The sequence below is a fragment of the Bombina bombina genome, chromosome 1 (genome assembly GCF_027579735.1).
Source record: "Bombina bombina isolate aBomBom1 chromosome 1, aBomBom1.pri, whole genome shotgun sequence".
Taxonomy (NCBI): domain Eukaryota; kingdom Metazoa; phylum Chordata; class Amphibia; order Anura; family Bombinatoridae; genus Bombina; species Bombina bombina.
This window is the reverse complement of record NC_069499.1, coordinates 27,929,986-27,956,628: the sequence shown is the minus strand read 5'-3', so window position 1 is coordinate 27,956,628 and position 26,643 is coordinate 27,929,986. Positions and strand designations below refer to the sequence as shown.

The 26,643-nt window shown below is 37.7% G+C and overlaps 1 protein-coding gene across 1 annotated transcript in view; it reads right to left on the bottom strand.

Moving 5' to 3' along the window:
• Positions 1-26,643, bottom strand: part of KCNH5 (potassium voltage-gated channel subfamily H member 5) — a 1,175,650-nt gene that overhangs the window by 931,674 nt on the left and 217,333 nt on the right. Inside the window, exon 4 of the mRNA XM_053697286.1 lies at positions 6,184-6,312. Coding sequence (XP_053553261.1) covers positions 6,184-6,312 — 129 coding nt within the window. The remainder of the gene's footprint in view (positions 1-6,183; positions 6,313-26,643) is intronic.

Here is a 26,643-nt window from a genome sequence, read left to right as displayed (position 1 = left end):
CAGTCTGTGTGTTTCACTGTTTTATCTACTGAACATACCCACAGTCTGTGTGTTTCACTGTTTTATGTACTGAACATACCCACAGTCTGTGTGTTTCACTGTTTTATGTACTGAACATACCCACAGTCTGTGTGTTTCACTGTTTTATGTACTGAACATACCCACAGTCTGTGTGTTTCACTGTTTTATGTACTGAACATACCCACAGTCTGTGTGTTTCACTGTTTTATGTACTGAACATACCCACAGTCTGTGTGTTTCACTGTTTTATGTACTGAACATAGCCACAGTCTGTGTGTTTCACTGTTTTATGTACTGAACATACCCACAGTCTGTGTGTTTCACTGTTTTATGTACTGAACATACCCACAGTCTGTGTGTTTCACTGTTTTATGTACTGAACATACCCACAGTCTGTGTGTTTCACTGTTTTATGTACTGAACATACCCACAGTCTGTGTGTTTCACTGTTTTATGTACTGAACATACCCACAGTCTGTGTGTTTCACTGTTTTATGTACTGAACATACCCACAGTCTGTGTGTTTCACTGTTTTATGTACTGAACATACCCACAGTCTGTGTGTTTCACTGTTTTATGTACTGAACATACCCACAGTCTGTGTGTTTCACTGTTTTATGTACTGAACATACCCACAGTCTGTGTGTTTCACTGTTTTATGTACTGAACATACCCACAGTCTGTGTGTTTCACTGTTTTATGTACTGAACATACCCACAGTCTGTGTGTTTCACTGTTTTATGTACTGAACATACCCACAGTCTGTGTGTTTCACTGTTTTATGTACTGAACATAGCCACAGTCTGTGTGTTTCACTGTTTTATGTACTGAACATAGCCACAGTCTGTGTGTTTCACTGTTTTATGTACTGAACATACCCACAGTCTGTGTGTTTCACTGTTTTATGTACTGAACATACCCACAGTCTGTGTGTTTCACTGTTTTATGTACTGAACATACCCACAGTCTGTGTGTTTCACTGTTTTATGTACTGAACATACCCACAGTCTGTGTGTTTCACTGTTCACTAAGTTCAGTTTCAATCGCCGGATGTTCAGAGGCAGAGGGGAGGGGGGAGGGGGAGAGTCTAGAAGCCGTTTTTTAACTCACTGTTATTGAGTTCTCTGCAATATCTGAGGAGAATTTTCTCTCTTCACTGTTTTATGTACTGAACATACCCACAGTCTGTGTGTTTCACTGTTTTATGTACTGAACATAGCCACAGTCTGTGTGTTTCACTGTTTTATGTACTGAACATAGCCACAGTCTGTGTGTTTCACTGTTTTATGTACTGAACATACCCACAGTCTGTGTGTTTCACTGTTTTATCTACTGAACATACCCACAGTCTGTGTGTTTCACTGTTTTATGTACTGAACATACCCACAGTCTGTGTGTTTCACTGTTTTATGTACTGAACATACCCACAGTCTGTGTGTTTCACTGTTCTATGTACTGAACATACCCACAGTCTGTGTGTTTCACTGTTTTATGTACTGAACATACCCACAGTCTGTGTGTTTCAATGTTTTATGTACTGAACATACCCACAGTCTGTGTGTTTCACTGTTTTATGTACTGAACATAGCCACAGTCTGTGTGTTTCACTGTTTTATGTACTGAACATACCCACAGTCTGTGTGTTTCACTGTTTTATGTACTGAACATACTCACAGTCTGTGTGTTTCACTGTTTTATGTACTGAACATACCCACAGTCTGTGTGTTTCACTGTTTTATGTACTGAACATACCCACAGTCTGTGTGTTTCACTGTTTTATGTACTGAACATACCCACAGTCTGTGTGTTTCACTGTTCACTAAGTTCAGTTTCAATCGCCGGATGTTCAGAGGCAGAGGGGAGGGGGGAGGGGGAGAGTCTAGAAGCCGTTTTTTTAACTCACTGTTATTCAGTTCTCTGCAATATCTGAGGAGAATTTTCTCTCTGTGTGTTCCAGGAATTTACTTTTGTTTTCATAATCATATTATTTTAATTATCAAACAGCACCACACTTTTTATATAGCATAGTATAAAACAGTGAAACACACAGACTGTGGGTATGTTCAGTACATAAAACAGTGAAACACACAGACTGTGGGTATGTTCAGTACATAAAACTGAAACACACAGACTGTGGGTATGTTCAGTACATAAAACAGTGAAACACACAGACTGTGGGTATGTTCAGTACGTAAAACAGTGAAACACACAGACTGTGGGTATGTTCAGTACATAAAACAGTGAAACACACAGACTGTGGGTATGTTCAGTACATAAAACAGTGAAACACACAGACTGTGGGTATGTTCAGTACATAAAACGTATAAAATAAGCTTGATAAAATAAGATGCAATTACTGTATATCAAATATAAAATAGATCTTTGTCCTCATACACTGTAATGCACGCTTTGCATTACAGTGAATTAGCATTAACAATTTGACTGCCTTCTATAACATCAGTGAGAGAAGCTGCCGTGCACACATGTCATGTGACTGCAGTGCTTGAAATGAACGTGCGTTACAAGATCGCACCCTGCATAGGAAAACACAAGCTGAGGATAAGCATAGAAAATATGAGGAGTTTTATAGTAAGATGAACATACAGCATTGAGAACAGTGTATTAATTTATTTTGATTCCTCAGCAACAGTTAGTTCAGAAAATCTTAAGCAGGTGTTAAGTGTCCCTTTAAGTTATAGGGGGAGTGAGGCGCAGAGGTGAGCCTACTGCTCAGGAAGTGTGTTACTCAGAAAACTGCAAGAGAGGTGAAGAAAGCATCTAGAGTTAAACGAAAGCCATTTTAGTTCTTTTAACATATCATGATGGGTTTTGTAATCACATTGCAGGACAAATCAGCATAACGAGTTATAGAGAGTTGCAACTTTACTGAGATGGATCTGAGGCGCAGATGCATACACAAAATGCCCATAATTAATTGCCGGGATCAGCATGTGTTGTACAATATGTTTCCTAACCTCAAGAATTAGACAAGATTTATTTTTAAAAAGGGCTCCAATTTTTAGTCCAATTTTTGGACAATAGTTTGTCAATATATGGTCCAAATTAAAGGTTAGGAGGTCCGCCAGACCCAAGGCAGATGCCCTCCCTAGAGTCTGAGGTTCCCGTAGTGGAGCATGGACCTTCTGGAACTCAGAGTAGAAAAAGTCCACTGCCAAGTCTGGGGCAGGTATGAGGGATCGTCTGTGCTTTGGTATAATGTAAAGGTCAATTAGGAAGTACTGGGGCTTAAAGTTCCGAAATGACCTAGGAGTTATGATATTAGGAGCTGATTTAATGGGCTTTATTTTACGGATACAGTTAATGAGGGAGTGGTCACTAAATACATTTGGTAAGACTCCAGATTTCAGAATTCTACTTGGGCAGGACACAAGTATCCAGTCCAGGAGAAAATGGTTGGAGGATAAATTAATTAAATGAGTGGGAGCAGATATTAATTGTGTGAGATTAATTGCTTTAAAGGGAACCACAACAGCTGCTTGACAATTTCTAAACTAACTTTTTCTAATTGTGCAACATAAACTAACTTACAATGCTGTATGCAGTCTTTTCATCTTACTGCATTCTGTTGTATATAAAAGCTTTATAATTAAAGATTGATCTGCAGCATTGGATGTGCTATGTATGCTGCCATTTTTTAAAGTACGTTCCACAACAGTGGGTCACGTGATGCACACGGCACCAGCTAATACTAAATCATAGTGAGCCCTGCAGTGTCTCAGAACAACGGCTTCAGGCACTGTTATGTTTTTAAATAGCACGAGCAGGGACAGAAGTGTTAGGGGGTAGGAGAGGTGGAGAGGGACGCACAGGGGGAAGAAAGGCTCCAAAGATCATATGTAAGGTAGATGGAATGCAAATTTTTATGCAGTCTGTATTTGCTTTCTTTCTCCCCCTGTGCTTTATTCTCCACCTCTCCTCCCCCCCCTCTCACTTCCTTCCCTGCTCGTGCTATTTAAAAACATAACAGTGCCTGAAGCCGTTCTTCTGAGACACTGCAGGGCTCACTCTGATTTAGTACTAGCTGGTGCCGTGTGCATTACGTGACCCACTGTGTGGAATGTACGTTACAAGGTGGCAGCATACATAGCACATCCAATGCTGCAGATCAAAGTTTAAATTGTAAAGCTTTTATATACAACAAAATGTGGTAAGATAAAGACTGCATACAGAATTAAAGTCAGTTTATTTTGGATAATCAGAAAAAGTTAGTTTATAACATTTAAAGTAGGTGTTGTGGTTCTCTTTAAAAACTGAGCAGAATTTATTGTTTTGGGGGTCTCACCGGTTTAAATTAAAGTCACCAAGAACCAGCAAATCATCCTTCTAATAATGGAAGACGATTTCATTAATTAACTGAGATATCTCTTGTAACCAATTGGTTTGGGTCAAAGGGGGACAGTAAATGTCAACAAAAATGACAAGTTTAGAGAATGGAATTACTATTTTGGTAACAATACATTCAAAGCTAGTGTAGAAATTCTGTAGGTTTATAAGTGACAAATGTATAGACTCCTCAACATATAATAGGAGTCCACCACCTCTTTTAGCTCTGGGACTTTGGGGCGTAGCCAGGATTCAGAGGTGATGAGGATCTTTGGATTGTAGGTGTAGCACCAAGCTTTCAACTCAACATTTGGCATTATACTCCTAATGTTGCATTGTACAATAGAGATCCCTTTTTTATGTGGCAAATTACTGTTTGATTCATATGAAGGGCCAGTGTTTGATTATATATCATTAGCTAGTGCTAGTATTAAGATAAATACATAATTAGACTGTTGTTTGAGATTTGCAAAGACTTCTGGACAGAGTGGGGCAACTAGATTTGAATACTATCCACCAACACTCAGCCTGTAATTACCATTTATTCTAGAGACCATGGTGGATTACTATGTTGTGTGAGGAGTTGGCATGGCTGGGTTCTCTGGGTTCTATAAGAAGGAGGATTAGAATAATATGTAAAATAGCGAAGTTCATTTTAGCATTTAAGCAATTTATATAGCCTGTGAGATGTTCTATTTATTAGTGGAATAAGTCATTATTCCACAGATACAGAACTATTGGGTGAAATATGTATGTTTGAGTAGGGGAGAAAAAGGGTGTGAGAAAGGGAGAGTGAGGAGGTTGTTTGATGATTGGCAGTTGCTTAGCACCTGGGTAGGAGCAAGAACATCTGTTTTAAAATTATCTATGTAAGTAATGTGAATCATGGGGGGGGGGGATTCGTGTAAGTACGAGCGAACATGATACAATGTAGCGTATCATGTCTGCTGCACATCAAACAAATGCCAACAGCACACAGCATTTATCATTGCACCAGCAGTTCACCAGAGGTCAGTCCAGCCCCGAAATACCAGGCAATTCCCCTCTGAACGAGGAACATGACAACCCCAGATGATCATTTCGACCTTCTGTGGGCCTCGTCAGTGAGGTACAGCCTCAGCCATATTCCTTTAAGCACACTGGGCAAGGAATCCACGTTCCCCCATTTCCCTTAGTGAGACCTCCTCCCCAGGGTCATAATGCAAATGCATACAGAAAGGGAAGCGCTCTACCAGGAAGGAACAGCTCAGTTGCATGCATGGGATTGGTATGTAAACAGTGTTAAAACAACTAATACACCAGAGATATGCAGAATTAAAATGACAAATACAATTATACTTAGAATTAATATAATAAATCTTCAGAGTATTTAAGGTTCAGAAGCAGAGTTTTAAGGCATTAAGTAATATGAGATTTACTGTCACAATAAGGATGTTCCAATCACCTTTAGTTTAGGCAGCGGAGGATAGCAGAGAGTACGTTTGTATGCAGCGAGAGTTTGTTTGATGTTTTGTTCTGTTGTGGCTTCAATGTAAAACCAGGTTGCTTTTAAGTGTATATGATTGTCTTTAGTTTCGTTTACACATATATACATACACACATAAATCCTATAAAAAATGTTTAGTATCTCCTAAATCTAAACCCAAATATAAATGCTTGTGAGTTTGTTGTATTTTCACCAAGTTTCCGTAAATAACACTTATGGCAAATGAATACAATGGAATGCTGAATGAATGTTTTTGATACCAACAAACAAACATCTATTTGTAGCAATACGTGCCATGCAACACAGACAGCAGAAAGGGTTAAATATATTACCTCGCGTAGAATCATCTTCGATCGGTTGCTTGAATAAAGTTATATCTTTAAACGTACACAGAAATAAAACAACCTTTTCATGTTCATTCCTTATTGGAGCAATCTGCACATAAAACCAAACTGGAGTTCCTGTGGAAAGAGTAAATTGTGTAACTGTAGTTACTGTATTATGTGCAGCTATAACTTTACAAAGCTTTTCATCATTGTTTATGTTTAACATGTTACACAAAATGTCTCAATAGAAGAGAATAGTTTGCAATTATATTGAATATGAAAACTAAATTCTCCAACAGATTCAACATTAGAAATCTGTGTTTTTTTTCAAACTATATTCAATCCAACAATCTTTACTCTTGTCAAAAAATATTTACTTTATCAAATAAATATTATATATTAAAGGGATGTGGTATTCAAATTTAAATGAACATGCACATTTTATATTAGGATGCTTGTGCCTTTAAATTATCACATAGCAAATACGTAATACTTTTTATTTCAAATCAAAATCTTTTTCATTCTGTTTCAAGAAAGAACGATTTAATGTTTATTTACATTAAAAAAAATGCTCTAATAAATCTGTGTATCAGAAAATATATTGTCTTGAACTTTTTGGAGCAAACAAGTAGGAATACAATGGGGCATATTTATCAAGCCCCGTATGGAGTTTGATGTCCCGTGTTTCTGGTGAACCTTCAGACTCGCTGCTCCATAACCTGTCTGCCTGCTCTGTGGCCGCAAATCTGCAGGGAGCGGCATTGCACCAGCAGGTCACAAGAACTGCTGGTGCAATGATAAATGCAGAGAGCGTATGCTCACACAATGATAATGCACGAGCAGAGGAAACTCCTCAGACATTTTAATCACTGTAAAACAGATTAATGTGATCAGTAAAAAAAGAGTATTAAAAAACCTGAAACCAAAAAGAAGTAATGCAAATATCCATAAAATACAACATGAAGAACATTCAGTACACTGAGCTAAAACATTTTTACCGGACAGAGGTTTGCGACAATATTTAGAAATGTTTCAATGTTACAAATTCTACACTGAGTAATTGTGGCACCCATGAAACTCAAATTCTCCTCCACCGGAAGAAATAATCAGGAGACATTTTGGGGCATATTTATTAAGCTCCGTATGAAGCTTGATTCTCCGTGTTTCTGGCGAGCCTTCAGGCTCGCCGAAAACACAAGTTATGAAGCAGCGGTCTAAAGACCGCTGCTCCATAACCTGTCCACCTGCTCTGAGGCAATGGAAATCAATCTGATCGAATACGATCGGGTTGATTGACACCCCCTGCTAGCGGCCGCGAATCTGCAGGGGGCGGCGTTGCACCAGCAGTTCACAAGAACTGCTGGTGCAATGATAAATGCAGAGAGTGTATGCTGTCGGCATTTATCGATGTGCAGCGGACATGATCCACAATATCGGATCATGTCCGCTCGCACAATGATAATTCGGCCCCTATATCTTGTCATAAAATATTAGCTATATCTTATTCTAGAGACTGTAATAACTAATTTTGCCAATGCATGCCTGGTTTTTCACTTGACCAAAGATCCTCAGCATAGGTGTTACATATTGGTTCATTTCTGTTTACTAGTTTGCTCAGCCTCTGGGTCCTAACCTGGACTGCCAATTGATTCAGCCTGACATTTCAATTTGACCAAAATAATTGTGGACGCGTCAGTAAATATTTCCAATGATGAGAAATGATGCCAGAAAGGCGTGACTGTGAAAAACTCCAAAAAATAAACCAAAAAGTAACCTAGCAACCAGTTAAGAAAAACAAACCGATGCTTGGCAAAAACAAATTAAAAAAAAGCAATAAAAATACTTGCAGCAATTAATCATATCCTATACAATAACACCTAATAATACATTCAGGCACATCTACCATTTATTGCTACTAAGTGACAGATACCTGTATGTTATATGAGGAGTTCTCTTGCATGTGAGAGATGAGGTGCGTGTATGGGGGCGAGGGTCACAGCTTCTAATCTGCCATATATACATATACTTCTTGTGCCACAGTGATCCAAATAAAGCCACCAAAGGGATTTTCCTTCCCATGTTTGTATTCTATATCTAGCAAAGACCAAAACACCTTTTTATTGTCAGTCCTCCTTATTTGAAAGCAACCAATCACATATGTGTGTGTATATGTGCGTAGCCTCTAAGCCGTGAGGGAATCTTAGTATTCAAGGGAAACCACAGGATGAGCTAACATCCTTCACATTGAAATTATTTATTCTTTACAGCTTTAACCCTCCTCGCTGCTGGGGCTTTTATAGATAAACTTGCCCAAAGAACTGGAAACATTTTTACCATTTTTTACTATCACTCCTTTTACACAGAAATAGAGCCTGTTTTGTTATTTTTTATTTACCTATGAAAGAAATTATTATAAAATACATTAAAAAAATCACATTCCACAAAAAACTGTAGGTTTCTAACTGTGTTTTTCATTGACATCCAATGATTCAGCTTAGACCAAACATGTATATGTATTTTTTTATTATTTTGTATCCGTTTAAGGTCTTTAGCTGCAGTTATGTCTAAAATAATGCAATTGGTTAAATCTCATTTGGCATAGAAGAATCCCTGGCAGAGAAGGGGCTAATCAGTTAGCTGTTGTGGGTAAAATGTATTGTAGTGCAGGGATTACCCTCCCACCTGACACCTTCCACCTCCCTGATACCTCCCAAACAGCTCTCTTATCTGCCCCCTCCCACTGGTCACCATCATATTCCACTATCTTAGATACTGGCAACCAGTCTGCCAGTGTGCAGGGAAGGTTTCATTTATTTATTATTTAGGTATTTATTTTTTGTAGTGTATGGATCTCACCTCCCTGATCCATCAGAAATAGCCCCCCCACACACACACTGCACCATCATATTTGTTACAGTTTTGGGGGGTTGTGTTTTTTTTATTTATTATTTCTTTTTTCTGTAGTGTAGGGATCCCTCCTCCCCCCTCCTGTGATAGATCACCCACCTGCCTACCTCCTTCCCTCCCAAACCTTCCACGGCACCACCACACTCAATACTGACAGTAACACTGTCTATTTGAGTGACCTGCCTTCTTATGGTAAGGGAGCACGATCAGCGCTAACTTACTATGTGAAGGCAGATGCCTTCTACACCCAGCTGCAGTCTCCGTTCGCAAAGCTGAGAGTGGGGACCACAGCATGAACCAAAGTGTTGGATGTAGGTACTATGTCAGCCCACTACACTGGCCAAAGTACTGTGTGATGTAGTATATACTTCCTTTTAGTTTAAGGGGTTAAAAAATCTTCCTAAATTTAGACAGTACATGTAAGTAATCATGTTCATCCATATCATCAAAGGGACATGATACTCATAGGTTTCTCTGTTATATCTAAAAGTGAATTTATTTCAGTCCTTGTGCCTGGGTTTTTTGTTGTTGTTTTTTTTTTAATGGATTTTCCTGTGTTGAACAAATCAACTTTTTTTTCTGTGGTTGCTATCCCTATCAGCCAATGACCAGTAGAGTCCTGGGATACAGTTGTGTATAATCATGTACTTCCTGTTACTTTTACCTTAAAGGGACACTGAACCAAATAAAAAAAATTGTGATTCAGATAGATTTCATGAGCAGATAAATTCATTCTCTTGGAATGTTTATTTGAGAAGCAAGAATGTAAGTTTAGATGCCGGCCCATTTTTGTTAAACAACCTGGGTTGTCCTTGCTGATTGGAGAGCACCAATAAACAAGTGTTGTCCATGGTTCTGAACAAAAAAATGCTGGCTCCTTAGCTTTGATGCCTTATTTTTTAAATAAAGATAGCAAGAGAATGAAGAAAAATAATAATAGTAGTAAATTACAAAGTTGCTTAAAATTGCTGCTCAATCTGAATCATGAAAAAAAAAATTCGGGTTTAGTGTCCCTTTAAATGTAGGCAACTTTACTTAACTATGTCTAACTTCCAGGCTTTCAGGTTTCACAATAGAGAAATCTGCCCCTTTTATATAAAGCCCAACTTTATTCCCTAAATATTTAAGGTCTTTTTTTACAGTTTGAAATGTGTCTATACCTTTTAAAGGGACATGAAACCCATTTTTTTCCCTTCATGATTGAGATAGTGAAAACATTTTGAAACAACTTTTCAATGTATTTCTTGTATATAAGTTGCTTTATTCTCTTTGCATCCTTTGTTGAAAATAAAACACCTAGGTAGGCTCAGGAGCTGGGAGAAAACTCATAAGGTGGGAGAAAACTGATTTGGAGCATTCATCCTATAACCTATGCACTACATTTTCTTTGTAGTGTTTTCTTTTATGTCAATATAGCTAAATAATCCATCATAATAATATAAAATACATTTTCAGACTTATTAAATTAAATTGTGTTCACTCCCAAACCAAGTTGTTTAAAGCTTTTAAAGCTATAACTTATTTAAAAATATTAAGAAACTTTATATATTATAAATAATATTATATTGTGTGTGTCATGTATAGGAAGTATTTGTAAATGGAGTGTAAAGTGATATTGTTACTGTGTGGTTTAAAATTAATACTCAAATGTCAACTGTGCACAGGTATAAAAAGAAAATGTAGTTTCAGTAACCATAGAAACAGTAATACTTTAATAGTAAAACATCTGTTTAATTTTCTTGAAAATATAATTAGCCTTTAGACCTAGCAGATCTTTTATTTTGTTTTTGTAATATTTTAAATTCTACCTCGTTCAATATTTTTGTTATTTTCTATTAGCAAAAAAAGTTACACTGTTGTTTTAACCTTAGCTGCTTAAATAGCAAAGGACATGGTCCTAGACTGTTTGAATTTGCATTTATATATCTAGAGAGATACAAAATGTACAGTTCTATTTTACTTAATTTTTCACTAAATACTGTTCCAGCTGTCTGACCAAGTTATAGATCTATAGTTGGGGTTTCATAAACCTGAACAATTCACTCTCTGTCAAAAACAGAAGAAAACAACTAGACTCTATTTTTCCTTCAAATTCTGTCACTGACATATATAAACAACCTATATATATATTTATTTATATATATATATATATATATATATATATAGTGCTTATCTTACATATTAACTTATATTTATTTTAGGTTGAGAATTTTCAGGTGGAAAAAGAATATGTTCACAAATATATATGCACATAAAAAAAACTAAATCTGAAGCACAAAAGCAAATTTTAATAATCATTGGCTCTCTGTTTCTAGGTTGTACAAAGTCATATTTTCATAAAATAAATCATCTTATACATATTTATCTATCTATCTATCTATCTATCTATCTATCTATCTATCTATCTATCTATCTATCTATCTCTATATATATATATATATATATACATACAATGTGAATATATATATATTTATACATATATATATATATATATATATATATACATATATATCTATTTACAATATATACACATTTATTTATGTACCAAAGAACTACCCCCTATGAAAATTGAATTGTATTTATTATTACTGGGGCATTATTCATCTATGTCTAGGAATACAGTACGTAGTAAATATTTTTATAAACTACCAGCTTTTCTTTTTATTTGACTATTTAATCCATGTGCATTAAGAAAAAACATCTGAGAAGCAACTGCTAACCAGCTATTTGTATTCATTGGCAGCATAAGGTAATCTGTGATAAGGAAGGCAGACAAAATGAAGAGAAATATAAAAATACCCATCCTATAACTCAAAACAAGTAAACTCAACTTAACCTACTAAGTAAAACAACTTCCCAGCATGCACCCTGACATGTTTTTCAGATTTTTTATCTTTCTCTTATTTTTGTGTCTCCATCTTCCTTATTTCTATTTTATTTTATTCCCTGTTAAATGTGTAAAATGTTATAGCAGCTGAGGCAACACAAAATCATTTAAATGTATTTGACAAAATTTATTTGAACATTGTATTTATTCATAAGTAATGAATCTATAGACATATAATATTATAGTCCTAGATTACAAGTGGAGCACAAGAATGTTAGTGCTTCTATTTTTATTTTTAAATTTCAAGTTCAAAGTAAAATATAAGTGCTCAAGCAAAAATATGGGACAAGCTAACATGTGGATGTCAGATGGCGAGCGTCCCCTATATCCCTCACATAATAGATTTCTGGGGGGGGGGGTGGCATGCTGAAAGCCTAGTCGGCTAGATTTAGAGTTTTGTCGGTAAGGACCCGCGTAGCTAACGCCGGCTTTTTTCTGGCCGCACCATAAAAATAACTCTGGTATTGAGAGTCCACATAAAGGCTGCGTTAGGCTCCAAAAAAGGAGCGTAGAGCATATTTAACGCAGCTTCAACTCTCGATACCAGAGTTTCTTACGGACGCGGCCAGCCTCAAAAACGTGCTCGTGCACGATTCCCCCATAGGAAACAATGGGGCTGTTTGAGCTGAAAAAAAACCTAACACCTGCAAAAAAGCCGCGTTCAGCTCCTAACGCAGCCCCATTGTTTGCTATGCGGAAACACTTCATACGTCTGCACCTAACACTCTAACATGTACCCCGAGTCTAAACACCCCTAACCTTACACTTATTAACCCCTATTCTGCCGCCCCCACTATCGCTGACCCCTGCATATTATTATTAACCCCTAATCTGCCGCTCCGTAAACCGCCGCTACTTACATTATCCCTATGTACCCCTAATCTGCTGCCCTAACATCGCCGACCCCTATATTATATTTATTAACCCCTAATCTGCCCCCCACAACGTCGCCTCCACCTGCCTACACTTATTAACCCCTAATCTGCCGACCGGACCTGAGCGCTACTATAATAAAGTTATTAACCCCTAATCCGCCTCACTAACCCTATAATAAATAGTATTAACCCCTAATCTGCCCTCCCTAACATCGCCGACACCTAACTTCAATTATTAACCCCTAATCTGCCGACTGGAGCTCACCGCTATTCTAATAAATGTATTAACCCCTAAAGCTAAGTCTAACCCTAACACTAACAACCCCCTAAATTAAATATAATTTACATCTAACGAAATTAATTATCTCTTATTAAATAAATTATTCCTATTTAAAGCTAAATACTTACCTGTAAAATAAATCCTAATATAGCTACACTATAAATTATAATTATATTATAGCTATTTTAGGATTAATATTTATTTTACAGGTAACTTTGTAATTATTTTAACCAGGTACAATAGCTATTAAATAGTTAAGAACTATTTAATAGTTACCTAGTTAAAATAATAACAAAATTACCTGTAAAATAAATCCTAACCTAAGTTACAATTAAACCTAACACTACACTATCATTAAATTAATTAAATAAAATATCTACAATTACCTACAATTAAACCTAACACTACACTATCAATACATTAATTAAATACAATATCTACAAATAACTACAATGAAATAAACTAACTAAAGTACAAAAAATAAAAAAGAACTAAGTTACAAAAAATAAAAAAATATTTACAAACATAAGGAAAATCTTACAACAATTTTAAACTAATTACACCTACTCTAAGCCCCCTTATAAAATAACAAAGCCCCCCAAAATAAAAAAATGCCCTACCCTATTCTAAATTACTAAAGTTCAAAGCTCTTTTACCTTACCAGGCTGATCCAATCAGCCAATCGGATTGAACTTGATTCTGATTGGCTGATTCCATCAGCCAATCAGAATATTCCTACCTTAATTCCGATTGGCTGATAGAATCCTATCAGCCAATCGGAATTCGAGGGACGCCATCTTGGATGACGTCATTTAAAGGAACCATCATTCGTCGTTCAGTCGTTGGCCAGGATGGATGTTCCGCGTCGGAGGTCTTCAGGATGCTGCCGCTCCGCTCCGGATGGATGACGATAGAAGATGCCTCTTGGATGAAGACTTCAATCGGATGGAAGACCTCTTCTTGCTCCGCTTGGATGAAGAATTTGGCTTGGCTGGGTGAAGACGACTCAAGGTAGGGAGATCTTCAGGGGCTTAGTGTTAGGTTTATTTAAGGGGGGTTTGGGTTAGATTAGGGGTATGTGGGTGGTGGGTTGTAATGTTGGGGGGGGGGTATTGTATGTTTTTTTTTACAGGCAAAAGAGCTGAACTTCTTGGGGCATGCCCCGCAAAGGGCCCTGTTCAGGGCTGGTAAGGTAAAAGAGCTTTGAACTTTAGTAATTTAGAATAGGGTAGGGCATTTTTTTATTTTGGGGGGCTTTGTTATTTTATTAGGGGGCTTAGAGTAGGTGTAATTAGTTTAAAATTGTTGTAATATTTTTCTTATGTATGTAAATATTTTTTTATTTTTTGTACTTTAGTTAGTTTATTTCATTGTAGTTATTTGTAGGTATTGTATTTAATTTATTTATTGATAGTGTAGTGTTAGGTTTAATTGTAGGTAATTGTAGGTATTTTATTTAATTAATTTATTGATAGTGTAGTGTTAGGTTTAATTGTAACTTAGGTTAGGATTTATTTTACAGGTAAATTTGTAATTATTTTAACTATTTTAGCTATTAAATAGTTCTTAACTATTTAATAGCTATTGTACCTGGTTAAAATAAATACAAAGTTACCTGTAAAATAAATATTAATCCTAAAATATAATTCTAATTTATGTTGTAGCTATATTAGGATTTATTTTACAGGTAAGTATTTAGCTTTAAATAGGAATGATTTATTTAATAAGAGTTAATTAATTTCGTTAGATTAAAATTATATTTAATTTAGGGGGGTGTTAGATTCGGTCGGCAGATTAGGGGTTAATAATTGAAGTTAGGTGTCGGCAATGTTAGGGAGGGCAGGTTAGTTGTTAATAAATATAATATAGGGGTCGGCGGTGTTAGGGGCAGCAGATTAAGGGTACATAGCTATAATGTAGCTGGCGGCTCTTTGCGGTCGGCAGATTAGGGGTTAATTATTGTAGGTAGGTAGCGGGAACGTTGTGGGGGGCAGGTTAGGGGTTAATAAATATAATATAGGGGTCGGCGGTGTTGGGGGCAGCAGATTAGGGGTACATAAGGATAACGTAGGTGGCGGTCGGCAGATTAGGGGTTAAAAAAATGTAATCGAGTTGCGGCGATGTGGGGGGACCTCTGTTTAGGGGTACATAGGTTTTTTATGGGTGTTAGTGTACTTTAGAGTACAGTAGTTAAGAGCTTTATGAACCGGCGTTAGCCCAGAAAGCTCTTAACTACTGACTTTTTTCTGCGGCTGGAGTTTTGTCGTTAGATTTCTAACGCTCACTTCAGACACGACTCTAAATACCGGAGTTAGAAAAATCCCATTGAAAAGATAGGATACGCAATTGACGTAAGGGGATCTGCGGTATGGAAAAGTCGCGGCTGAAAAGTGAGCGTAGACCCTTTTTTGAGTGACTCCAAATACCGGAGGTAGCCTAAAACCAGCGTTAGGAGCCTCTAACGCTGGTTTTCATGGCTACCGCCAAACTCCAAATCTAGGCCAGTGTTTGCTAAACAGATGGCGTGCTAAGCCTAGGATGTACTAAAACAATGGTGCGCTAAGTCTAGTGTGTGCTAAACCAATGGTGTGCTAAGCCTAGGGTGTACTAAACCAATGGTGATCTAAGACTAGTGTGTGCTAAACCAATGGTGTGCTAAGTATAGTGTGTGCTAAACAGATGGTGTGCTAAGCCTAGGGTGTACTAAACCAATGGTGTGCTAAAACTAGTGTGTGGTAAACGGGTGGTATGCTAAGCCTAGGGTGTACTAAAACAATGGTGCGCTAAGTCTAGTGTGTGCTAAACCAATGGTGCGCTAAGCCTGGTGTGTGCTAAACCAATGGTGTGCTAAGCCTAGTGTGTGCTAAACCATTGGTGTGCTAAGCCTAGTGTGTGCTAAACCATTGGTGTGCTAAGCCTAGTGTGTGCTAAACCATTGGTGTGCTAAGCCTAGTGTGTGCTAAACCAATGGTGTGCTAAGCCTAGTGTGTGCTAAACCAATAGTGTGCTAAGCCTAGTGTGTGCTAAACCATTGGTGTGCTAAGCCTAGTGTGTGCTAAACCAATGGTGTGTTATGTCTAGTGTGTGCTAAACCATTGGTGTGCTAAGCCTAGTGTGTGCTAAACCTATGGTGTGCTAAGTCTAGTGTGTACTAAAACAATGGTGCACTAAGTCTAGTGTGTGCTAAACCAATGGTGTGCTAAGCCTAGTGTGTGCTAAACCAATGGTGTGCTAAGCCTAGTGTGTGCCAAACCATTGGTGTGCTAAGCCTAGTGTGTGCTAAACCAATGGTGTGCTAAGTCTAGTGTGTGCTAAACCATTGGTGTGCTAAGCCTAGTGTGTGCTAAACCTATGGTGTGCTAAGCCAATTGTGTGCTAATCCTAGGGTGTACTAAACTAATGGTGTGCTAAGCCTAGTGTGTGCTAAACCATTGGTGTGCTAAGCCTAGTGTGTGCTAAACCTATGGTGTGCTAAACCAATTGTGTGCTAAGCCTAGAGTGTACTAAACTAATGGTGTGCTATATCCCTCACATTATAGACTTCTGGGGGGGGCGGCATGCTTAAAGCCTAGTGTTTGCTAAACAAATGATGTGCTAAGCCTAGAGTGTACTAAACTAATGGTGTGCTAAGCCTAGACTGTACTAAACCAATGGTGTGCAAAGCCTAGAGTGTACTAAACCAATGGTGTGCTAAGCCTAGTGTGTGCTAAAAGGATGGTGGGCTAAGCCTAGAGTATACTAAACCAAGGTGGGCTTATCCTACGGTGTACTAAATCAATGGTGTGCTAAGTTTAGTGTGTGCTAAACCAATGGTGTGCTAAGTCTAGTGTGTGCTGAAAGGATGGTGTGCTAAGCCTAGTGTGTGCTAAACCAATGGTGTGCTAAGCCTAGTGTGTGCTAAACCAATGGTGTGCTAAGTCTAGTGTGTGCTAAACGGATGGTGTGCTAAGCCTAGAGTGTACTAAACTAATGGTGTGCTAAGTCTAGTGTGTGCTAAACCAATGGTGTGCTAAGCCTAGTGTGTGCTAAACGAATGGTGTGCTAAGCCTAGTGTGTGCTAAACCAATGGTGTGCTAAGTCTAGTGTGTGCTAAACCGATGGTGTGCTAAGCCTAGGGTGTACTAAACCAATGGGGCGCTAAGCCTAGTGTGTGGTAAACGGATGGTGTGCTAAGCCTAGGGTGTACTAAAACAATGGTGTGCTAAGCCTAGTGTGTGCTAAACTAATGGTGTGCTAAGTCTAGTGTGTACTAAAACAATGGTGCGCTAAGTCTAGTGTGTGCTAAACCAATGGTGTGCTAAGTCTAGTGTGTACTAAACCTATGGTGTGCTAAGCCTAGTGTGTGCTAAACCAATGGTGTGCTAAGCCTAGTGTGTGCTAAACCAATGGTGTGCTAAGCCTAGTGTGTGCTAAACCAATGGTGTGCTAAGTCTAGTGTGTGCTAAACTAATGGTGTGCTAAGTCTAGTGTGTGCTAAACTAATGGTGTGCTAAGTCTAGTGTGTGCTAAACTAATGGTTTGCTAAGCCTAGTGTGTGCTAAACTAATGGTGTGCTAAGTCTAGTGTGTACTAAAACAATGGTGCGCTAAGTCTAGTGTGTGCTAAACCAATGGTGTGCTAAGCCTAGTGTGTGCTAAGCCAATGGTGTGCTAAGCCTAGTGTGTGCTAAACCAATTGTATGCTAATCCTAAGGTGTACTAAACCAATTGTGTGCTAAGCCTAGTGTGTGCTAAACAGATGATGTGCTAAGCCTAGAGTGTACTAAACTAATGATGTGCTAAGCCTAGAGTGTACTAAACTAATGGTGTGCTATATCCCTCACATAATAGACTTCTGGGGGGGGGGAGGCATGCTGAAAGCCTAGTGTTTGCTAAACAGATGTGTGCTAAACCAATGGTGTGCTAAGTCTAGTGTGCACTAAAACAATGGTGTGCTAAGCCTAGAGTGTACTAAACTAATGGTGTGCTAAGTCTAGTGTGTGCTAAAAGGATGGTGGGCTAAGCCTAGAGTATACTAAACCAAGGTGGGCTTAGCCTAGGTCGTACTAAACCAATGGTGTGCTAAATTTAGTGTGTGCTAAACCAATGGTGTGCTAAGTCTAGTGTGTACTAAAACAATGGTGTGCTAAATTTAGTGTGTGCTAAACCAATGGTGTGCTAAGTCTAGTGTGTGCTAAACCAATGGTGTGCTAAGTCTAGTGTGTGCTAAACCAATGGTGTGCTAAGTCTAGTGTGTTAAACCAATGGTGTGCTAAGTCTAGTGTGTGCTAAACAGATGGTGTGCTAAGTCTAGTGTGTGCTAAACGGATGGTGTGCTAAGTCTAGTGTGTGCTAAACGGATGGTGTGCTAAGTCTAGTGTGTGCTAAACGGATGGTGTGCTAAGTCTAGTGTGTGCTAAACCAATGGTGTGCTAAGTCTAGTGTGTGCTAAACCAATGGTGTGCTAAGTCTAGTGTGTGCTAAACCAATGGTGTGCTAAGTCTAGTGTGTGCTAAACCAATGGTGTGCTAAGTCTAGTGTGTGCTAAACCAATGGTGTGCTAAGTCTAGCGTGTGCTTAACGGATGGTGTGCTAAGTCTAGTGTGTGCTAAACGGATGGTGTGCTAAGTCTAGTATGTGCTAAACCAATGGTGTGCTAAGTCTAGTGTGTGCTAAACCAATGGTGTGCTAAGTTTAGTGTGTGCTAAACCAATGGTGTGCTAAGCCTAGTGTGTGCTAAACCAATGGTGTGCTAAGCCTAGTGTGTGCTAAACCAATGGTGTGCTAAATCTAGTCTGTGCTAAACCAATGGTGTGCTAAATCTAGTCTGTGCTAAACCGATGGTGTGCTAAGTCTAGTGTGTGCTAAACCGATGGTGTGCTAAATCTAGTGTGTGCTAAACCGATGGTGTGCTAAATCTAGTGTGTGCTAAACCAATGGTGTGCTAAATCTAGTCTGTGCTAAACCGATGGTGTGCTAAGTCTAGTGTGTGCTAAACCGATGGTGTGCTAAGTCTAGTGTGTGCTAAACCGATGGTGTGCTAAATCTAGTGTGTGCTAAAAAAATGGTGTGCTAAGTCTAGTGTGTGCTAAACCGATGGTGTGCTAAGTCTAGTGTGTGCTAAACCGATGGTGTGCTAAGTCTAGTGTGTGCTAAACCGATGGTGTGCTAAATCTAGTGTGTGCTAAAAAAATGGTGTGCTAAGATGAAGGTCAAATAGTGGAACTCTTCACTAGTATTTAAAGTATGCTTTTCTATTGAGATATATATATATTTTTTATTGTCATAAATGTTTTAACAGTGATTGCATGTATGTCTACATACATATGCATATATCTGTATTTGTGCACACATACATACACAAACATACGTTACAAATTTATACATACACACATATATCTACACACATACACATATATACAGTAGATATAGATATATATATATTTATATATATAACTTTGAGCCCTTCCTAGTCCAACACCTTGTCATATTCCTTTAAATTAAAACATTTATTGCAGCCTATATTAAAATCTGTGTAATAAAGTGATAGGCTCTTTAAACAAAACATTACAAAAGGAGCTAATAATCACTTGATATCCCTTCAGGTGGCAAACGAAGTCTTCTTTGGCAGGGAGATTAAGCAGACACCAAAAAAAAGAAAGGTGTCAGTACAGGATACCTTAATGGGGTACCCCAGCCTCCCCGGCTGATAGCAGACATCATCAGCACCAGATGGGGACCCCCTGCAATGAGAACTACCAGATAAGTACAAACATTACAAAAGAAAACAGAAAACGGGTTAGATAGAAAAGATGACTTTTAAGGGTTCGGTTCCTTGCGGACATTGTTGAGTATGTAGACAAATAGTCAAAAAGCAAGAAACTGTAGATAGATTTGTCTACAAACCTGCTATAAGACATTACATTGTCAATAAATAATAAATATAATATACTAAAATACTAAGAATTCTCCAGTACTTTGGGCAAGTTTTTCTCTGAAATTCCCAGCAGTGAAGGGGTTAATATGTATGAATTTGAGTAAAATACTTTATTTTACTATATTATTGGTGTGTTCGTTAAGCATAGATATATATATTTTACTTCAGGGTTCCAAGCACAGTACATTTTTCAGCAGTATTATGTGTTGTGCTTGAGACACGTATAATATGATCAATGACAATACATTGAGCTTCTCATTGAAAGTACAGGGCGAATAAAAAAAAATGCTATCATTAATGTTTTCTGGAAAATCTTTTTTACAATTCGCTTGTAATACCAGAAAGTGAGCTCTTCTTAGCTCAGGGTCAAAATATGAATAGCGCACCCTTTGCTAGAGATTGTTTTCCAGTTGTAATCTAGGTCATAATTTGCAACTAAACACAATAACCTAATAACCTGTAACAATCTGTAATGTGTAAAAATCTTGCAAAAATTCATATTTAAATCACTTTCAAATATGTGTCAGTCTATGCAGTGATACATTCATTTATATTTGCAAAATGCATAAATAAAATATTTCATCCTTTAGATCATTATCCCTCCTTAGTGAGATGCCACAAAGTTAATTAATTAAAAGAAAAAAGTATCAATCTGCACAAAATACCGTATAGTCATTAAACTTTTACTAGTTATTTTTGTCATCAGTTACTGCAACAATTAAAGGGACACTGTACCCAAATTGTTTTTTTTTTGTGATTCAGATTGAGCATGAAATTTTAAGCAACTTTCTAATTTACTCCTATAATCAAATTTTCTTCATTCTCTTGGTATCTTTATTTGAAATGCAAGAATGTAAGTTTAGATGCCGGCCCATTTTTGGTGAACAACCTGGGTTATCCTTGCTGAATGGTGGATAAATCCATCCACCAATAAAAAAGTGCTGTCCAGAATACTGAAACAATAAAAAAAAGCTTAGATGCCTTCTTTTTCAAATAATGCTAGCAAGAGAACGAAGAAAAATTGATAATAGGAGTAAATTAGAAAGTTGCTTAAAATTGCATGCTCTTTCTGAATTACAAAGGAAAAAATTTGGGTACAGTGTCCCTTTAAGTAAGCTCAATCCATAAATACAAAGGCTAATTTATCTCTTAAAATAACATGTGACCATTGTAATTTGTTTGCATTTAAACATGCCATAAGTGTTTATTTAATATATTATTGAACTTTAAAAAAATAAAAAAATAATCTTAGTTCTAAAAAAATATCCTGTCAGCTAGTTCCTAGTTCCATCAAATGTTGATGCTATTGTCAAAAAGCAGTCAGTGACCTAATTTTTCTACAGCAGAAAAACTTATAGCTCTAGCTGGTACCTCATTAAATATAATCAGAAAAACACAAGAATACTTACATTTTTACCCATGTAGTTAAGCCACTAAGGTAAAAATAATTTTATAATAATTTTTTTTAATAGCTTAAACAATTTTAAAATTAAAGAGCTAGATTACGAGTGGAGCGCTATCTTTATGAGCACACGTTAAATAACCACCCATTACAAGTGGCTGGTTAATGCTCCCACAAGCCCGCAGTTTTACTTTGCGCTTAGTGCAATTAACCAGTAGTCAGTTATAAGAGGTTAAAGTGAGGGGATGTGGGGTGTTTAAAAAAGAAAATGGCACTGAAAGTGTCTTTACATAGAGGTCAATGAGGGTCTGTTTTTTTACTGTAAATATAAATGTATGTGCTTATATACAGTACATATATATTTAGGTGTTAGTATGAGTATATACACCTATAAACAAGACTTCCAGGCAATGCAAACGTGAGGTCGCATTCACATTGCTCCTGACTTGTAGTGGAGCGCAAATATCGCACTCGCAAAAGCACAATATTGTGCTCCACTCGTAATCAGATTTTTTTTTATCATAGAAATATCGTTTTATTCAAATGAAAAAAAGTAAAAAAATGATAGTAATTATGAAAAGTAAGCAGCTGCCAATGTGAACCATTCTGATAGGGAAGATAGATGTTTTTAATTGCTAAAATAACACTTTTTTCTTTGTTTTCAGTGTTTTTCTTAGCCTTGTTTACTGCCTCGGAACAAGTTTTCACGGTAACACATCCAGCTGGTATTCCTGCCAACATACGTGCCCTTCCAGGTCTCCTTTTTATGCAAATGCAGGTAGCCAGAATAATTAATACCAGCTCTACTAAACTATAGCTCATATTTTATGCTTACAAACGTACAGTAAAAATGACTATTTTTTGTTTCTTTTTTTCAGTTCTGGTTCCTTTTAGTTATATGATTATGATTAAGCTCAAAGTATCTCAGAGTTAGTCATACTCTGTGAATTCCGATTATATTTGAATATTGCTTCTCAATCTGCCATCGTCAGCCATATAAAGTCAAGCTGTGCAAACTGTTCTGAATTATCCTTAAAAATCAATCAGTTGCTACTTTCATATGGTTTCTTCTAATAACCATAAAGGAAATTCCTTCTTCGTTTTTTTACAAATTCATGATTTCCTCTTTAGGTGATTTATGAGGCTGTCACTAAGCTGTTTAATCTTTTTTTGGGTAATATTTAGATTTCTATTATATGAGCTACTGAGCAGTCCATAAAGGATTCACTTATAATATTCACGTCACAGGAGCCCTCTACAGTCCAACTACCGCTGTTACTATATTGTGGTAACAAATAGGTTTTTAGGAGATTTCTTTAGGAGTCTTTAGCTTTTTATGCCTGTGATTATGTGAAATACCCACTTTACAGACATAGGAACAACATGAAGCTAATGAGAGAATTTCTAAGGCAACAGATTACCTCTAAATCCCCTACTGCTATATATGATTCACTCATACACAGTCTAATGAATTATTTGTAAAAGACTAGAGTTTTACATCATTTTTTATTCACTTTAATAAAGATGATTAACAAGATATTGAATGTCCTTTGGTAATGTCAGTGTGTATTGGGTATGTGCTAATGTTATGTTCAGTTAGACGGGAGTTATATGGAAAACAGTGGCCCCCACTAAACCATGGCTTATGTATACTACTGTGCCAATGAGTAAACGATGAATAAATTCCTGCACCTACAGCCTTAAATCACAGACAAAGTATAAAGTGGCACCCACTGACCCATGGCTTATGTACACTACTGTGCTAATGAGTAAACAATGAATAAATTCCTGCACCTGCAGCCTTATATCCCAGACAAAGTATAAAGTGGCACCCACTAATCCATCGCTTATGTACACTACTGTGCCAATGAGTAAACGATGAATAAATTCCTGTACCTGTCAGTGTGTATTGACAAAGCACCCACTAACCCATGGCTTATGTATACTACTGTGCCAATGAGTAAACGATGAATAAATTCCTGCACCTACAGCCTTAAATCACAGACAAAGTATAAAGTGGCACCCACTAACCCATGGCTTATGTATACTACTGTGCTAATGAGTAAACGATGAATAAATTCCTGCACCTGCAGCCTTATATCACAGACAAAGTATAAAGTGGCTCCCACTAACCCATGGCTTATGTATACTACTGTGCCAATGAGTAATAGATTAATAAATTCCTGTACCTGTCAGTGTGTATTGACAAAGCACCCACTAACCCATGGCTTATGTATACTACTGTACCAATGAGTAATACATGTAATAAATTCCTGTGCCTGCAGCCTTATATCACAGACAAAGTATAAAGTGGCTCCCACTAACCCATGGCTTATGTATACTACTGTGCCAATGAGTAAACGATGAATAAATTCCTGCGCCTGCAGCCTTATATCACAGACAAAGTATAAAGTGGCACCCACTAACCCATGGCTTATGTATACTACTGTGCCAATGAGTAAACGATGAATAAATTCCTGTGCCTGCAGCCTTATATCACAGACAAAGTATAAAGTGGCTCCCACTAACCCATGGCTTATGTATACTACTGTGCCAATGAGTAAACGATGAATAAATTCCTGCGCCTGCAGCCTTATATCACAGACAAAGTATAAAGTGGCACCCACTAACCCATGGCTTATGTATACTACTGTGCCAATGAGTAAACAATGAATAAATTCCTGCACCTACAGCCTTATATCACAGACAAAGTATAAAGTGGCACCCACTAACCCATGGCTTATGTATACTACTGTGCCAATGAGTAAACGATGAATAAATTCCTGTGCCTGCAGCCTTATATCATAGACAAAGTATAAAGTGGCACCCACTAACCCATGGCTTATGTATACTACTGTGCCAATGAGTAAACGATGAATAAATTCCTGCGCCTGCAGCCTTATATCACAGACAAAGTATAAAGTGGCACCCACTACCCCATGGCTTATGTATACTACTGTGCCAATGAGTAAACGATGAATAAATTCCTGTGCCTGCAGCCTTATATCCCAGACAAAGTATAAAGTGGCACCCACTAATCAATCGCTTATGTACACTACTGTGCCAATGAGTAAACGATGAATAAATTCCTGTGCCTGTAGCTTTATATCACAGACAAAGTATAAAGTGGCACCCACTAACCCATGGCTTATGTATACTACTGTGCCAATGAGTAAACGATGAATAAATTCCTGCGCCTGCAGCCTTATATCACAGACAAAGTATAAAGTGGCACCCAATACCCCATGGTGTATATACACTTCTGTGCCAATGAGTAAACGATGAATAAATTCCTGTGCCTGCAGCCTTATATCACAGACAAAGTATAACGTGGCTCCCACTAAACCATCGCTTATGTATACTACTGTGCCAATGAGTAAACGATGAATAAATTCCTGTGCCTGCAGCCTTATATCATAGACAAAGTATAAAGTGGCACCCACTACCCCATGGCTTATGTATACTACTGTGCCAATGAGTAAACGATGAATAAATTCCTGTGCCTGCAGCCTTATATCCCAGACAAAGTATAAAGTGGCACCCACTAATCAATCGCTTATGTACACTACTGTGCCAATGAGTAAACGATGAATAAATTCCTGTGCCTGTAGCCTTATATCACAGACAAAGTATAAAGTGGCACCCACTAACCCATGGCTTATGTATACTACTGTGCCAATGAGTAAACGATGAATAAATTCCTGCGCCTGCAGCCTTATATCACAGACAAAGTATAAAGTGGCACCCAATACCCCATGGTGTATATACACTTCTGTGCCAATGAGTAAACGATGAATAAATTCCTGTGCCTGCAGCCTTATATCACAGACAAAGTATAACGTGGCTCCCACTAAACCATCGCTTATGTATACTACTGTGCCAATGAGTAAACGATGAATAAATTCCTGTGCCTGCAGCCTTATATCACAGACAAAGTATAAAGTGGCTCCCACTAACCCATGGCTTATGTATACTACTGTGCCAATGAGTAAACGATTAAGAAATTCCTGCGCCTGCAGCCTTATATCACAGACAAAGTATAAAGTGGCTCCCACTAACCCATGGCTTATGTATACTACTGTGCCAATGAGTAAACGATTAATAAATTCCTGCGCCTGCAGCCTTATATCACAGACAAAGTATAAAGTGGCTCCCACTTACCCATCGCTTATGTATAGTACTGGGCCAATGAGTAATAGATTAATAAATTCCTGTTCCTGCAGCCTTATATCACAGACAGACAAAGTATAAAGTGGCTTCTACTAACCCATGGCTTATGTACACTACTGTGCCAATGAGTAAACGATGAATAAATTCCTGTACCTGTCAGTGTGTATTGACAAAGCACCCACTAACCCATGGCTTATGTATACTACTGTGCCAATGAGTAAATGATTAATAAATTCATGCGCCTGCAGCCTTATATCACAGACAAAGTATAAAGTGCCACCCACTACCCCATGGCTTATGTATACTACTGTGCCAATGAATAATAGATGAATAAATTCCTGCGCCTGCAGCCTTATATCACAGACAAAGGATAAAGTGGCACCCACTAACCCATGGCTTATGTATACTACTGTGCCAATGAGTAAACGATGAATACATTCCTGCACCTACAGCCTTATATCACAGACAAAGTATAAAGTGGCACCCACTAACCCATGGCTTATGTATACTACTGTGCCAATGAGTAAACGATGAATAAATTCCTGTGCCTGCAGCCTTATATCACAGACAAAGTATAAAGTGGCACCCACTAACCCATGGCTTATGTATACTACTGTGCCAATGAGTAAACAATGAATAAATTCCTGCACCTACAGCCTTATATCACAGACAAAGTATAAAGTGGCACCCACTAACCCATGGCTTATGTATACTACTGTGCCAATGAGTAAACGATGAATAAATTCCTGCGCCTGCAGCCTTATATCACAGACAAAGTATAAAGTGGCACCCACTACCCCATGGCTTATGTATACTACTGTGCCAATGAGTAAACGATGAATAAATTCCTGTGCCTGCAGCCTTATATCCCAGACAAAGTATAAAGTGGCACCCACTAATCAATCGCTTATGTACACTACTGTGCCAATGAGTAAACGATGAATAAATTCCTGTGCCTGTAGCCTTATATCACAGACAAAGTATAAAGTGGCACCCACTAACCCATGGCTTATGTATACTACTGTGCCAA